The 15,460-nt window shown below is 39.2% G+C and overlaps 3 protein-coding genes across 3 annotated transcripts in view; 1 reads left to right on the top strand and 2 right to left on the bottom strand.

The window, feature by feature from the left end:
* LOC311440504 (nardilysin-like) overlaps positions 1 to 9,447 on the bottom strand; it is a gene marked incomplete at its 5' end in the record, with an annotated part of 33,841 nt that extends 24,394 nt beyond the window's left edge. Inside the window, 9 exons of the mRNA XM_084527506.1 lie at positions 2,055 to 2,175; positions 2,646 to 2,723; positions 3,514 to 3,583; positions 5,114 to 5,187; positions 6,267 to 6,324; positions 7,312 to 7,434; positions 7,948 to 8,043; positions 8,774 to 8,847; positions 9,296 to 9,447. Of these exons, the coding sequence (XP_084383632.1) occupies positions 2,055 to 2,175; positions 2,646 to 2,723; positions 3,514 to 3,583; positions 5,114 to 5,187; positions 6,267 to 6,324; positions 7,312 to 7,434; positions 7,948 to 8,043; positions 8,774 to 8,847; positions 9,296 to 9,447 (846 nt within the window). The remainder of the gene's footprint in view (positions 1 to 2,054; positions 2,176 to 2,645; positions 2,724 to 3,513; positions 3,584 to 5,113; positions 5,188 to 6,266; positions 6,325 to 7,311; positions 7,435 to 7,947; positions 8,044 to 8,773; positions 8,848 to 9,295) is intronic.
* A 945-nt stretch (positions 9,448 to 10,392) lies between these two features.
* Positions 10,393 to 12,611, bottom strand: LOC311440503 (uncharacterized protein; the record flags this gene model as incomplete). The annotated part of the gene is made up of 2 exons (XM_084527505.1): positions 10,393 to 11,418; positions 12,352 to 12,611. 2 exons carry the CDS (start codon positions 12,609 to 12,611, stop codon positions 11,046 to 11,048), a joined length of 633 nt encoding a protein of 210 aa, XP_084383631.1. The 3' UTR covers positions 10,393 to 11,045.
* On the top strand, positions 12,604 to 14,189 carry MAGOH (mago homolog, exon junction complex subunit). The gene is made up of 5 exons (XM_084528442.1): positions 12,604 to 12,742; positions 12,822 to 12,880; positions 12,961 to 13,071; positions 13,395 to 13,477; positions 13,914 to 14,189. The coding sequence occupies exons 1-5, from the start codon at positions 12,610 to 12,612 to the stop codon at positions 14,011 to 14,013; spliced, it is 486 nt and encodes a 161-aa protein (XP_084384568.1). The 5' UTR covers positions 12,604 to 12,609; the 3' UTR covers positions 14,014 to 14,189.
* Positions 14,190 to 15,460: the final 1,271 nt, after the last annotated feature.

Below are 15,460 nucleotides of genomic sequence, written 5' to 3'. Positions count from 1 at the left end.
TTCCCACGTGCCCAAAGACGAGCTGGCGGGGAAGAAGACCGGCCTGGCTCAACAGAGAATTGTGGCTTGATCTTAGGAGGAAAAAGAGGGTTTATAAGCTTTGGAAAAGTGGGCAGGCCACTAAGGAGGACTTTAAAGAAGTAGCGAGGCTGTGCAGGGACAAAATTAGGAAGGCCAAAGCTCATCTGGAGCTCAATCTGGCTACTGCCGTTAAAGATAACAAAAAACGTTTCTATAAATACATCAACACAAAAAGGAGGACTAAGGAGAATCTCCATCCTTTACTGGATGCGGGGGGAAACTTAGTTACAAGAGATGAGGAAAAGGCGGAGGTGCTCAATGCCTTCTTTGCCTCAGTCTTTAGCGGCAATACCGGATGTTCTCTGGATACCCAGTACCCTGAGCTGGTGGAAGGGGATGGGGAGCAGGATGTGGCCCTCATTATCCATGAAGAACTGGTTGGTGACCTACTACGGCACTTAGATGTGCACAAGTCGATGGGGCCAGATGGGATCCACCCAAGGGTACTGAGGGAACTGGCAGAGGAGCTGGCCAAGCCGCTGTCCATCATTTATCAACAGTCCTGGCTATCGGGGGAGGTCCCAATCGACTGGCGGCTAGCAAACGTGACGCCCATCTACAAGAAGGGCCGGAGGGCAGACCCAGGAAACTACAGGCCTGTCAGTTTGACCTCAGTGCCAGGAAAGCTCATGGAGCAGATCCTCCTGAGAGTCATCATGCAGCACTTGAAGGGGAAGCAGGCGATCAGGCCCAGTCAGCATGGCTTTATGAAAGGCAGGTCATGCCTGACGAACCTGATCTCCTTCTATGACAGAGTGACGCGCTGGGTGGATGAGGGAAAGGCTGTGGATGTGGTCTACCTTGACTTCAGCAAGGCTTTTGACACCGTCTCCCACAGCATTCTCCTCAAGAAACTGGCTGCTCTTGGCTTGGACTGGCGCACGCTTCGTTGGGTTAGAAACTGGCTGGATAGCCGGGCCCAAAGAGTCGTGGTGAATGGAGCCAAGTCCAGTTGGAGGCCAGTCACTAGTGGCGTCCCCCAGGGCTCGGTGCTGGGGCCGGTCCTCTTTAATATCTTCATCGATGATCTGGACGAGGGCATCGAGTGCACCCTCAGTAAGTTCGCAGATGACACCAAGTTAGGTGCGTGTGTCGATCTGCTTGAGGGTAGGAAAGCTCTGCAGGAGGATCTGGATAGGCTGGACCGATGGGCTGAGGTCAACTGCATGAAGTTTAACAAGGCCAAGTGCCGGGTCCTGCACCTGGGGCGCAATAACCCCAAGCAGAGCTACAGGCTGGGAGAGGAATGGTTGGAAAGCTGCCAGGCAGAGAAGGACCTGGGAGTGATGGTGGACAGTCGGCTGAATATGAGCCAGCAGTGTGCTCAGGTGGCCAAGAAGGCCAACGGCATCCTGGCTTGTATTAGGAACAGCGTGACCAGCAGGGCTAGGGAGGTGATCGTCCCCCTGTACTCAGCTCTGGTGAGGCCGCACCTCGAGTACTGTGTTCAGTTTTGGGCCCCTCGCTACAAGAAGGACATCGAGGTGCTTGAGCGGGTGCAGAGAAGGGCGACGAAGCTGGTGAGGGGCCTGGAGAACAAGTCCTATGAGGAGCGGCTGAGGGAGCTGGGCTTGTTCAGCCTGGAGAAGAGGAGGATCAGGGGTGACCTTATTGCTCTTTACAGATACCTTAAAGGAGGCTGTAGAGAGGTGGGGGTTGGCCTGTTCTCCCACGTGCCTGGTGACAGGACGAGGGGGAATGGGCTTAAGTTGAGCCAGGGGAGTTTTAGGTTAGATGTTAGGAAGAACTTCTTTACAGAAAGGGTTGTGAGGCATTGGAACAGGCTGCCCAGGGAAGTGGTGGAGTCACCATCCCTGGAAGTCTTCAAAAGACGCTTAGATGTAGAGCTTAGGGATATGGTTTAGTGGAGGGCTGTTAGCGTTAGGTTGGAGGTTGGACTCGATGACCTTGAGGTCTCTTCCAACCTAGAAAATTCTGTGATTCTGTGATATTGAAATTACAATGAAATTTACCTCATAGAAATGCTCATAACCTTCACTAGTCAAAGTAATAGAAATCATGAAGATAGAATAAATGGAGTTCTGCTCAAATCCTGTCTCAGTATTTCCTCCAGATAAGGCGACAGCCCAAAGCCTATTGAATAGTTAAATCCAGTCTTAATTACTCCAGTTAAAAATTTCCCTGAAGTATCACCTCATTGTTAAAGTTTATCTCAGTTCAGTGAAAGCTGCTTTAAAATTTAATCCTAACTGATTAAGCCAAAGAGATGTTTCTCTCTACAATGTCAAATATGTTCAAATTAAAAATCTGCAAGGCGGGCATCCTTCCAGACTACATTCAACATATCATAATATTAAATATATATTTTTAATTTAGAACAAGGGCAACATATACTCATGAATATGTTAACAAAGTCAGAAAATCTTCCTGTTATAATTGTTGTTTTTAGAAGTAAAAACACATATGGTACCTTAATTGAGTGTTTTGCATCACTTAAATCACATCATAATGGTAAAAATTAAAACTAACTATGGACATTGTTTAAAATTTGGTAAATTATATTGTTTTCCCTGCTGCACACTTTAAAAAGACAAAATACATACTTTTTCCTAAGAAAAGAGAGAATGCTGCCTTTGCCTTCATGTCCTACCAGCCAGGAGATATAGCGCAGTGGCTTTACCCTAGAAAAATGATTAGGTGACAGTTATAATGCAAAAAGAAAAAAAAATCTTTGAAAATTTGAAAAGAATGAACATTCCACTTTTCTTTGATAGAGAACTTCTAGTGCCAGTTATCACTAATAGTTTTCAGACTCCAGATTTGGAGCTGTAGGAAAGATCTCACTTGCTGTCACAGTTCGGGTACATAACTGAGATTTCAGACATACAGTTCTGCTTTGTAGTCTCTGTTGATGAGCTCTGTGTTAGTTTGTGTAAAAGTCCTTTGGATCACCTTGCTAAGGAAAGAACCCAGACCCCTAACTCCAGTTTTAAAGGCCACTGGAGGTGATTCAAACACATACACTGCAGGTGTCAAATTGTGCCACACACTAAACCCTTTGTTGATCTAGTTCCTAGTGCTTGTCAGTGAAAGTAATAACAAAATGAAGAAATTATAAGTGGAAGTGTCTCCAATATACTTCAGAAAAGTAATATCTTTACTAGTATCTTTATTAAAGGCAACTAAAATCCACATAATCCTTGCTTCCAAAATAAAAAGAAACAACAAGAAAAACCTTTTACCTTATTTTACCTTACTGAACACTATTTTAGATGCTATTCTCAAAGCACCAGTAGCATGAAATATATTACCTGAAATTATTCTGTTTTGCGGTATTACCATGAGATGAGTTGTTGATCATTTATTGGCTTCCCAACACAAACTGTTTTATAAACAGCATGAAATCTATATATAATGTAAATTAACGATAATTACATAATTAATGTAATGAAAGTCTAAACATCACTTTACCTGTAATTTCTCTCTTGTGGGGGCAGTGCCCAAGTAATATTCAACAGATGGATGTTACTGACCGGGACAACTGTAAAATACATTTATTCATTGAAAATAGAAATGTGTTATTATTTCCAATACTTTTAATCCCAAGAACCATCTGTTAGCAAGATAATCTGTTTGATGAAGAAAAAAAATGCATATGCACTTGTGCATGTGGAAATACATCAAATATACTCACTAATTCATTAAACTACCATCCACTGCTCTGTTAAACCATTGTCAATAGGTATGGCTTATATGCTATCCCATGGCTTAATAGGATAGTCACAGTAATCCTGACTTTCTGCAAATAAAGTATAATTATCTGTGAGAGAGTCAAATCACTTTGTTATGAGATCCATATGCAGAGAAATAACTCCCTCACTTTCTGAAGGGGATTAGTTTATTGCAGTCAATATCATAATTTTCATCTCAGTTTAGGTTTCCATACTCCTGTTTTCTTTTTTATCACTGAGAAATTGCCAGCAACGTGACACAGAACCAATCTGACAGCTCCTAGGGGCTGGTGAGCAGTTTTGCACAACAAAGCAGGCTCTTGCAAAAAGTGAACAAGAATCCTTTGCAATCAGGGGAAGTGGACTGAAGAGTAGCAGGACTGAGAATTGTATTATGTAGCTATAAATAATAGTGCTCAAACCCCAGAATCTGAAGTTATATGCCCTTATGCAATATGGAAGGGGCAGTCTCTTGCCAAAAACTATAGAGGTGGAGCGTATACGTACTGGTATACGTTTAGACGAGGAAGAGCATTAGTGATCAAAGATGTACAAGAGAGTATAAGACACTGCTAATTTGAGGCCTGCCTATCTATTGCTCCTAATAGCTATGAGACCCCTGAACAAAAGTGAAGGACGGGTATTGTGAAAGGGTGTGCTTACTGATAAAGCAATCTTTTTCTGGATACAGCAGAAATGGTTGCTATGGCAACCCTGAATGAATTTAACTCATCCCCTGCATATAAAGTCTCTCTGCAAGGGCTCTCTTGAAAGTTGAGCCTTTGCCTGCTTCTTGCTAGGGAACCCTGAAAATTACACAAAGGTTTTACAAATAAGGATTGCACAGGCAATGGATGGTATTTCTGTATCCACCAGATCAAAGACTGCTTGAAGGTACTATTATCTATGCATGAGGAAAGCAATGTACTCTTCCTGAAAGAAGTTTTCAAATGGCTGTAGACGCTGGAAAATCTGATGCATGCAGGGAGCAAGGAAGGTCTGGCAGTTTTCTGTGAGAAGTCGGGACATAACAGAGGTCTCTCTGCCTGTTTGCCAATGAAGCCTTATGTTTGGATTTCCTGACCTATTAGACTAGTTTCCTTCTTAGAGAATAACAGAAAACGAAAGAACCAAATATCAGAATCAAAGAAAAAAGAAATACAAGAACAATTAAAAGGTATGTAGGCACAGGTAAAAAGATTAAAAAGAAAATCTAACTCAAATTCTTGTCAAAGAATAACAGAGAGCTTGAATGAGGTCCATTCAGTGCAGTTTGAACGTGTCTCTAAAGGTAAAATGTTGAAGTTTCTGTTAGTTATGCACTGTCCCAGGTCTCTCACCTCTATAAAGTTTGTGAAATTCTGGTGTATCAAAAGGGTCTGTCAGATGATCAAAACTTGGTTTTGGTAAACCACTTCAAAGAAAAGAAAAAAAAAAATAGCACAATGTTTATTATACGCAAGCAAGCAGTAGCTGCTTAGTAGCCCAGCTTTGAAGTATCATCTTGAACTGTTCAACAGACCTAAGATATCCTTTCAAGTAACATGGACCAGAACCTAGGCATTCCAATTAAAGAGGTAATATTTTCAACATACCTTCGACTATTTCAGATGTACAGCCTTCCCTCCCCTATGGGAAGCTTGTGGGCTAAAGGTTAAATAAATACCTTTGCTCCCTGCCATCTGGGGGAACCTTCAAACACTTTAGCAGATTTGTATAAAAAAAATCATCTTCCACAGAAATATGTGGATAGAATAAAGCCCTTAGCCAATTTCTAACTGAAGAGCTTGAAATGGGCATTGACATAAGGTACCTCTTATGTCACACCAATATTTTGTGGGAACTACTGAGAGGACAATTCACAAAGGCTAATTTCAGTCAAGATGTACCAGATTCTTTCTGTATCTCAGAAGAAACCACTGGAAACAAGCTCCCATAATAATATAATGTGTAAGTTGAAGTAACAATTCCACCATAAACAAAAATAATTTAAATAAATAATATTTAATTTCTTAATTTGTGAAAATAAAATATAATGATTTGGATTCATTTGTACCACATCCCTGTTACTTTTCAAGGCTAGAAATTTTAATACAATGGACTACACTCCAGCTTCTAATGCTGACTTAACAAACAGGTTAGAACCAAACAGATTCACTTTTCAAATGAGAAAAAAAAAAAAAAAACAACTTCATTTAAATTCACAAAGAGATTCACATGAGATATAACTATCTTCCCTGTAACTACAGAAGGAACAGAAGTGTAACAATGATCTATGGAACATACTAAATGCTATCAAATACACATTAAAGAAACATTTTATGAATTTACTAACTTCTAAAGACAATGTTGTCTTAATTTAGTCGGTGAAAATAATAAGATGATCAATAAGAATCAAAACCTCTGTAGATACAAGGAAAAGCAACTGCATACAATTTTGCATGCTTAGAACCTAGTTTTACAGATATGAGAAATATCAAAAAAGAATCTTACTTATTTGGAATCTGTGAAAAAATTTCTGTCACCCAATTCTCCAAAGTGTTCAAAGTTTCTAGTGAGGAGAAAAAAGAAAAAAAAAAAGCAGAAATACATCTTTTCAAAGGGCACAAGCATGTTTTCAGGAAAGTAAAAGCAATTCATAAATCTTGCAAACTTAAAACTATATTAAATTAGGGATCCAAAGTAGGGTTATTAGAGCTTTCAGCCACATACATTGATACATGAAAGAACCAAGTAGAAATATTCAGAGCATGTTCATCTGATTTCTCCAGCTTCACCACGCCCCATAGGTACTTGTTCTCCATAAGTCAGAAATGAAAATCATGTAAATTTTGCTTCTCTTACAATAAACCAGAACAAGCAAATAAACAAACTAATAAATCAGTATCAAGATTTAATATGCATATTCTTATACTACACCCCTTATATATCTAAAGTAATAATACTAAAGATACGTATATTTATATAGATACTGTCTTCAGATACAGATCACTTCTTGTGATCTGAATCTGCTTTTCAGCTTTTAGCTGAAGAACTAGAACTAGAACTACAATTCACATTTCTGTCTTTCACAAATAAAACCTTAAGCCAATGCATTTAACTGTATTATGACTTCTGATAATGAATGCGTCAAGATAACCCAAACTGTGTGTTAGCAATATGCTATCCATTCTAATGCTATCAAACAGGATATTTATTTTAAGAAGATAAAACAACTAATACCCACACAGAAGAAAAAAAAAATTATCTTACCCAGAAAATTCTCTCATTATAAAATACGTTAAAATTAAAATACAGAACTCAGCTGGTTCCCAACTATCAGAGAAATTTAAATGCCAGTTCTCAGGATAACTTACATTCTGGTTTGATTTTCATTCCAACACGATAATATAAACAACACTGCATTAAGCACTGGTATTCCCAAAAAGGTTTATAAAACAATTTAGACAATTACGGTAGAGTCATTCTCTCATAAAAAGCTTAAGTCAAAACAGAAAATTACTTAGGAGGAATATACAAAGCTTATATCTCGTATTACCGTTAGATTGAACAACTAAGTTCATATAAGGAGCAGAATAATAGTTCCGCCAAAAATCCTTCAACCTTGTATAAATATCGATGTTACTTTTTTTAGGCTCGTGTTTTAATGTCTCTGCATTACCTGTAAAAGTTAAGAAAGCAATCAGTTAGCTATTTCTGTATTGGTAGGACTCTTCTGCTCAAGGGCTAACTTTTAGATATTTTGTAGAATGGAAATTCAGTAAAATAAATGGAAATCTAGGCAGCATAAAAAATGTGATTTTAAATGTTCAAGCCTGAAAAAATAAAAAACATTTCACATTTATACAGCTACTACCAAGAGTCTGGATAAACCCATGAAACTCTGGTCAATAAATCAGTATTTTAAACTACTTAATTTACTTATAAGGAACCCCTTGACATTCCAAAAGAACAATATTTTCTTGAATGAATACATTTTGGTTAATATCTATAGCCAGATAAGTTGTGAAAAGACTGGAGAAGAACTCAAAACTTTTACCAAAAAGGTGCCATAGTTAACAGAATGACAGGGAGTTTTATTGTGATGGAAAAGATACAGGGAGCTTTGATTCAATAGCCCAAGCTACTAAGCCCAGCAGGGCGAGCATGCCTTTGTCCCAGTCATTTAACTTACCCCAGAAAAACTTTCTCATTGGATACCCAGGTCTGGCAAGGCTTCCTAGTAGTAGCTCCCATCTGTTTGTATCACAGGGCTTCGCTAACTGGTACTCTGTTAAAGAATTTGAACAGTATTGTCATTGGTTTCAAGGCAATATTCCAATAAAAGGACAACATAATTTTAACAAAGAAAAAATTGAGGTATATTCTGAAGTCAAATATATCTTCTAGTCAAACCTGGCCAGATTTAATATTTTCGGTATTCCTAACTGTAATGTACAATACAAGAAGAAAAGTGATTTAACATTTATTTTAAAGCTGACACTCTTCAACCTCTCTTCATATATTGTGAAATCTCAATAAAAAAACTTTTATAATTCCTTTAGTGAACACCTTTAACCTATTGTTACTTCAGTTCGCCAAAATTGTCTTGTTTCATTAATGCCTTTTGAGGTGCTTCTACGGAGCAAGTTTGCCTTACTTCAAAACAAACGGTAATTCTGATTTTCTAATAGAATATACTATTGCTTTCATGAAGACTGTCCTCCATGCAGTCTTACTCATACTGCTCTACACTCACTACATCTCACCGTTCTTAATGACAAACTCTAAGTGTCCTTTACCACTAAAGTATGGATGTAAGGAAGGCTCAAAGAAGTTCAGGGAAATCATAAAATTCCACTGACCCAGATGTTAAATACAAGTTACTTCTGAAGTGAAGTTCTAAACATAAATGAGAATTTGTAACATTGAATATGAAAGTATGCTGGTTAAATACTGCACTCACAAACTTCAGGCTGAGAATCTCAAGAAAAGAGAGATTACAATTATATTACTCTTACCGTTGTCAATAGCTTCAACCTCATGGTCTATTGCATCCCTGATCATTAATGGATGAATGAAAAACTGAGCCCATCTAAAGCAGAAAGAAAAATGGTAATATTTTCATTTCGCCTGCTGGAAAGAGAGAAACATTATTACTTCCAACTTACAAGAGATACTGGCAATGACACTAGCCTGAATAAAGAAAACCTTTACATGTACATCTGAAGGCTTAATCACACGGTACTCAATGCTCCGCAGCAACCTAAATAAACCCACATTTGAAAGGAACAGACTGCAAGAAGGTTCTCAAAGTACTTCTCCACTGGGGAACTGAAAAATGTAATAAATTAATAATGGCAATAATTAACCCTAAGAAGATGTTCAGAAGAACTAACCCCTAAAAAGATGTTCAGAAGTTCCAACTTAAATCTGACCAAAACATGGAAATAGAAACACCTAATTCATTTTCCTTACACAAATACACACTGCCATAATGTATTTTAATCTAAGTAATGATTTATTTAATGTGACCACATTACCTATCAAGTGCTGCTTTAAAATATTGCTGCCCGATGTCAAAGTGGAAAACCGTTCGCTCACAATCAATTGAAGCATTTTCACTGCCACCGTGTTTCTTCAGGAACACATCAAACCCATTCTCATCTGGATACTTTAAACTCCCCAGAAATACCAGTGAATGAAAGAAACAGGATTGGAAATTATGAGTAGTTCACAGCCCAGTCCTCTTTTGCTGTGTGCCTCACAGTTTGAACTTCTGTAAAAAGGAATTAAAACTCTTTAAAATCAAGTAAATTCTTATTTAGATGGTAGAATTTGATTCCTTTCATGGTGGTGAATAAAGTTACAAACTCTGGAAGACAATAATTATTTAGGAATACAAGAAATAAGATTTAAAATATTTTTTGTCTTATAAGCAGAACTCAAGTGTGTTTGTCTTCAGCTCATTTCCAGTATAACACTCAAAGAAAAAAAAAAAAAGAAAAAAAAAAAAACCTGACCCAAGCAGATATACATGCAAACACACAAATTAATATAATTCATCAAATCTAAAATTGAAAGAAGTATAAGAAACAAAGAATTACATCTCAGTCCATTCAGTGAAAAATCAAATCATCTACAGATCAGCAAGACAGGAAGAACTCATAGTCCTCTAAAATAAGCACAGAAAATCTGTGACAACACACTGTATCATTGCTCTGCAACCACCATTACCTGGATGAATGGCTAACTTCAAAAGATGGGCTGATGTCTTCACTTTTTTAATGACACGTGGCAGAACTCTGAAGATGTCATTCGTCTTATTATCTGTCAATAACTTCTTATTACAGATAAGAGGCTGAAATTTGCTCTGAACACTTAAGGGTGTGTGACTAGTACAGGTTTCATACAAGGAAATTGTTAGAGATACTAGCAAGAAAGAAAGGTTTCAGAAGGACTTGATAGAGTAATTACCATAGCCTTAATATGCATTTGATTTAAAAGGGGAAAAAAAAATGTGAATGAACAGGATTAATTTTAACAAAACTATTTAGAGTTCACAAAACCCTCACATGATATTTAAATATCATTACTCATCACAAATACAGAAATGTACACATTTCAGCAGAGTTGTATCTTACACATATGCTCATATTCTTTTTATTTTCATACATTGGAAAATTAAAGTTTATTTGACTATATAACCACTTTGTTATTCACATCAGGCCACTATTTTTAAACACATCAAGCCACACCAGAATTAAAATTGGAGTTCACTTAAAAATTACACAAACAGCTTGATTTGTAAAAAATATTAAGATTACAACAAAACTGATACAAAAGTCAAAATCAGTGTGAAAGCTCAAAACTGAAAAGAAAGCCTAGCATGAAAAATGATACATACTGTGTTCAAGAAAGTGTGCTAGCCCAGGCAAATCTTCAGGGTCAAAAAAACTGCCAACAGTAACACAAAGGGCAGCAGCAGACTGGGAAGAAAACACATTGTACATTGTTGCAACAATTTGTAAGAAAAATGTTTAATTTTATCCGGCAGGCAAATGATCAGACAAGGAAGTAACTGAAATTCATCCAGAAAAACAAACAAACAAACAAACAGGGGGAAGGAGGGAAGATAGAAACATTGTTAATTTGTTGCTATGCTTGGGGAAATCACTCAGCAAACAGTGAATCCAGGAACAAGAGCAGTAAAGGCTCAAACCTGGACAAGAACGCCGGGCACTGAACTACTAAAGAAAAACAGTATGCTGACAAATAGGACTCCAGAATAGGTTACTGAGGTAGCTTTCCAAGCTGGGCAGGATTTGCAACTCCAAAACTGTTAAAATCTCTAGCATAAATATATACCATTTTCTCTGTACTTTCATCATCCTCTTTCTTTCCTGTTGGTTCTGTCCATGCTTCTTCTACTGCTAACCCTTCTACTTCCATATCTGAATCACTGGGACTCTCCTCAGGTTTAACTTTCTCATCGTCCTTGTTATCAGAATTTTCTCTGTCATCTTCGCTGTCTGTTCCTGAGTCATTGTCATCATCAGTTTCAATCTCAGACTCTGCACTACTCTCTTCTTCTGCAAATTCTTCCTCCACATTGTTGATATCGGAAATAAGTAATGCATGCAAACCATTTTGTAGTTTGATATACCTGTGAAATCAATCACACGGGCAATGTAAATTTTCCTTAAAACATCTAAATCATCAAAGAAGAGCTGAGTTCTACTTTATCTGTAATTGTTCTAGACTACTGAATCATATCCTCTTTCTAGAACAATGTCACCGAAGATCTGCTAAGAATGAAGAATAACTTGAAAGCAGAAAAACTTTTTTGTCAAATTGTTGGTTTTTGTTGTTAATTACATTTCCAAACAACAACAAAAACATGTTACTGAGGGGAAAGAATCATATTATGTGAGTAAATTAGATAAAAATTAGATAACAGCAGATAAAAAACAATTACTTCAATTTAATTAACTGGGCAACATAGTGAAAAAAAAAATGTAGAATCTGTGAGGCTCGTAGCCCAAAGTAAAAAATAAAATAAAATAAAATAAAATAAAATAAAATAAAATAAAATAAAATAAAATAAAATACAGTCTAACTGAGGCAGAGAAGATGCTTGACCTGTTACTGCAGAGTGAATGGCACTAGGAGTCCATGATCACGCCAAGTGCGACCCTTGAATACTCTTAACTTCTCAATCTCTTTTTTTTTTTTTTTCCCCTCAGTCTTGGTGAGCCTACAGTGAATTGTTCTTTATTTTGTGTGTGCCTAGTGACTAGTGTCTGTAGGTCCAAGCAAATAGCAGTTAAATGAGAAAAAAAAGAGGCAAATGCTTTGTTCCGTTATTTTAGTCCAGCAAAGTCCTAAAACGCATCCCAACCTGGCACTTAACCGCCACAAAAGAGCACCTAGAGGTTACTACTTTACAGAAAACTACTGCACGGGCTGTCGCTGTGGTAAATTCTGCACCAAAACTGCCGCGTACCCTGGGGCTGAGCCCTGAGGTACCGCAGCGCCCGGAACAGGAGCCGGCGCCGAGCGACCGTTGGGGCGGCGGCGTGAGGGGAGCGCCCCTCACCTGTACCGCTTCGTGTCGCCGGGGGCCGTGGCGATGGCGGGGTCGCCACGGTTGGGCTCGGTTTTGGGGAGCATGGCGGCAGCGGGGCGACGAGGAGGAGGAGGAGGAGGAGGAGGAGGAGGAGGAGGAGGAGGAGGAGAGGGGGGACCCTCAGGGCTGCAGGCGCCGGCCCTGCCGCAGGGGGGCGCAGCGGCCGCTCCGCCGGGCGCCCGCGGCCAATGGCGGCGCGGGGCGGGGGGTGGGGGGGACGCGGGCGCCATGACGCGCTCGGGCGGCGCCGGGGCCGCGCTGCGTGCCGGGAGCATGGCGAGCGACTTCTACCTGCGCTACTACGTGGGGCACAAGGGCAAGTTCGGCCACGAGTTCCTCGAATTCGAGTTCAGGCCCGACGGTGAGGCGAGGGAGGGAAGGGGGGGGGACCCCCGGGGGTGTCGGGGCTGTGGGTAACGTGTGTGGCCTTCTGCCGGCAGGGAAACTGCGCTACGCCAACAACAGCAACTACAAGAACGATGTGATGATCAGGAAGGAGGTGAGGGGAAGGGACTGGTGAGGGGTGGGCTGGGGTGGGGTGGGATACAGCGGGGTTTTCATGCTGGGTGTCGCCTTCAGGCCTACGTCCACAAGAGCGTGATGGAGGAGCTGAAGAGGATAATCGATGACAGCGAAATCACTAAAGAAGATGATGCTTTGTGGCCTCCTCCCGACAGGGTGGGCCGGCAGGTCGGTGTCTGCTCTCACTGCAGCTCCTGTTCTCAGGTGTTATCTAACTGAGCTTTTCTGTCAGCATTCTTTCTAGCAAAGAGGTAAATGAATGTTATTTTAAAACTTGGGCGCTGTCTAAATCACAATCTCATTGTGAGAGTTAAGGATTCACAAACATAATGTGTTCAGTATCCTTGTAATAAAAACGAAAAAGCCTTCATCTCACTGCTTAAATATTTCTGTAGCTAATAGCCCAATGTAGTAATTTGACATCAAAATATTTTTTTCTGTAATTAATACTGCAATGTACTAATTTGACATTATAATCTTTTACTTTGTAGGAGCTTGAAATAGTAATTGGTGATGAGCACATTTCCTTTACCACATCAAAAATAGGTTCACTCATCGATGTAAACCAATCTAAGTATGTATTCTGCTTTTTTACTGCCTTTTTTTTAAATGTAGATATCTATGTTAGAACTTGCTAGTTATTAGGTACTTGTGTCACCCGGAACTGGCTTGTAGTTTGAAACAATATAAAGTACAAGTGCTCTGTGTTGCAGCATAATTAACCAAGTGTCATTACTTGACATCATGCTTCCAAATTCAGCGAACAGCTAAGCTTACTGTGAGAATGCCTGTTAGACATTCAGACTCTGAACTGTCATTGGCCTGTGTATGTACTATGAAGACTTAAAACATTCTGCACGCCAGGTTTGTAAGTTTTGTCAGTGCCAGATGAAATGAGTCTGTTATGTCTAAGACTATCTCTAAAAAATTTTGCTAAAATATGCTATAGTCTAAAGGCTGTTCTCTTAGAACTTATCTTTTTTTTTTCTTTTCCTTCTTGTGCACTGCAGGGATCCAGAAGGCTTGAGAGTATTCTACTACCTGGTCCAGGACCTTAAGTGTCTAGTCTTCAGTCTTATTGGACTACATTTCAAGATTAAGCCAATTTAAATTAAACAAATTGAAGTTTGTATTACGGTGTCTGTAGGGGGGGGAGGGGGGGAGAGAGGGAGGGATGCTTTTTCAATTCCTTGCTTCTTCAGATCTGAAACTTTTATGTATGTTAGAATTTTTTTTACAAACTGTAAGTGACTGTCGTAATAAAATGGTGAGATCTGTATTTTTAATTTAAGTTTCGGTGATAAACTGACTTCCTAACCCTTTGGTGATAAACTGACTTCCTAACACTATCCTGCTATGTTCAGGATATGTTATTTCATTTGTATCACAAAGCTGTATTTAATTTTTTTAATCTATACAACAGCAGACAATAAATTTGTGTTACTATCCCAATTCGGAAATCAGGGAAGCCAGCTCACCTGTTCAAAAAAACTAAAGCAGATGATGACTGGCTATAGCAAAGACACAAACTATAATAAACTCCTGCTGTGAGTGCTGCCTGCCTTTAGAGCAAAAGTAGACAATAGACTGTGCAAGGTCCATCCAGGCACCAAGACTTCCATCCATGTTCCCTTAAAATTTTAGACTAACTGAAATTAAAAGTGTGGAATGTATTTAGTTAAGTTCTAGACTAGTACGCCCTTTGTGCAGAACTGCTTGACAGATTTAGAGGATCAAACATATGTCTCAACTTTAAAGTGGTAATTTTTGGAAAGCACTTTATGAAGCAGGTGGATGGCTTTCATTATAAATATGAACTTGAACTGCGTCTCTGGCAGTCTGACATCTGCTGGTGCCCACCTTATGGTGAGTAAGGGGGAACTGTCACGTTTATAACTTCCCAATTAAGCTTGAAGGCAGAAGAAAGTTGCTGCAAGATGAGAGCTTGGAAGCATGGCGAAACTTGTATAAAACTTCTAGCTGACATACATGAGGCGTGCTAACTTCAAGTGTTTCTTCTGAGTGATATTTCTGGTGTAATGGGCATCTTATCAAAATGTGATAAGGATTTACTAGCACCTTCATCTGTGACAGGGCAGCTCTAATTTAACTCTGGTCAAGCTTTTGCTCTGATAAATGAACTTACAGACTTTTTCCAGCATAATATATGGAACATGAGAGAAGTAGTTCTAGTTTAGTAATAGCTGATCATTCTTCAAGGGCTATTTATTGAAGCCTTACCTGAGGCATAAATTTAGTTCTGTGTCTGGCAATACTGTAAAGTACCTGGAGATCCTCTATAGCCAAGATCCACATTGCTTGATTTTTTTTGTCTTAAAAAAGTAGGAACTTTGAAGCAAAATCTGCATTCTGGTCAAAAAAGCTGAAGATGCCGTTTCCTAAAAAAAAAAATAAAAAAGTAGGGCGTGTATCTATGTTAATTATTAAAATTCATCTCACTCTTTCACTTCTCTACCAAGGACCTCCCTCACCTTTCCCTCAGGTGAGGCAGCTCCGGCCGCCCAAGCCCCAGCAGGGCTCTGAGGGTGCTCCCCAC

This window comes from Aythya ferina (assembly GCF_964211825.1).
Source record: "Aythya ferina genome assembly, chromosome: 8".
In the NCBI taxonomy this organism is placed as follows: domain Eukaryota; kingdom Metazoa; phylum Chordata; class Aves; order Anseriformes; family Anatidae; genus Aythya; species Aythya ferina.
Note: the sequence above shows the minus strand (reverse complement) of the source record. Positions and strands in the feature narration are given on the sequence as shown.

Coding starts and splice junctions, on each gene's coding strand:
- MAGOH (XM_084528442.1), top strand. CDS start 12,610: ATGACGCGCTCGGGCGGCGCCGGGGCCGCGCTGCGTGCCGGGAGCATG. Junction 12,881..12,960: donor ATGTGATGATCAGGAAGGAG/GTGAGGGGAAGG, acceptor TGTCGCCTTCAG/GCCTACGTCCACAAGAGCGT. Junction 13,072..13,394: donor CCGACAGGGTGGGCCGGCAG/GTCGGTGTCTGC, acceptor TTTACTTTGTAG/GAGCTTGAAATAGTAATTGG.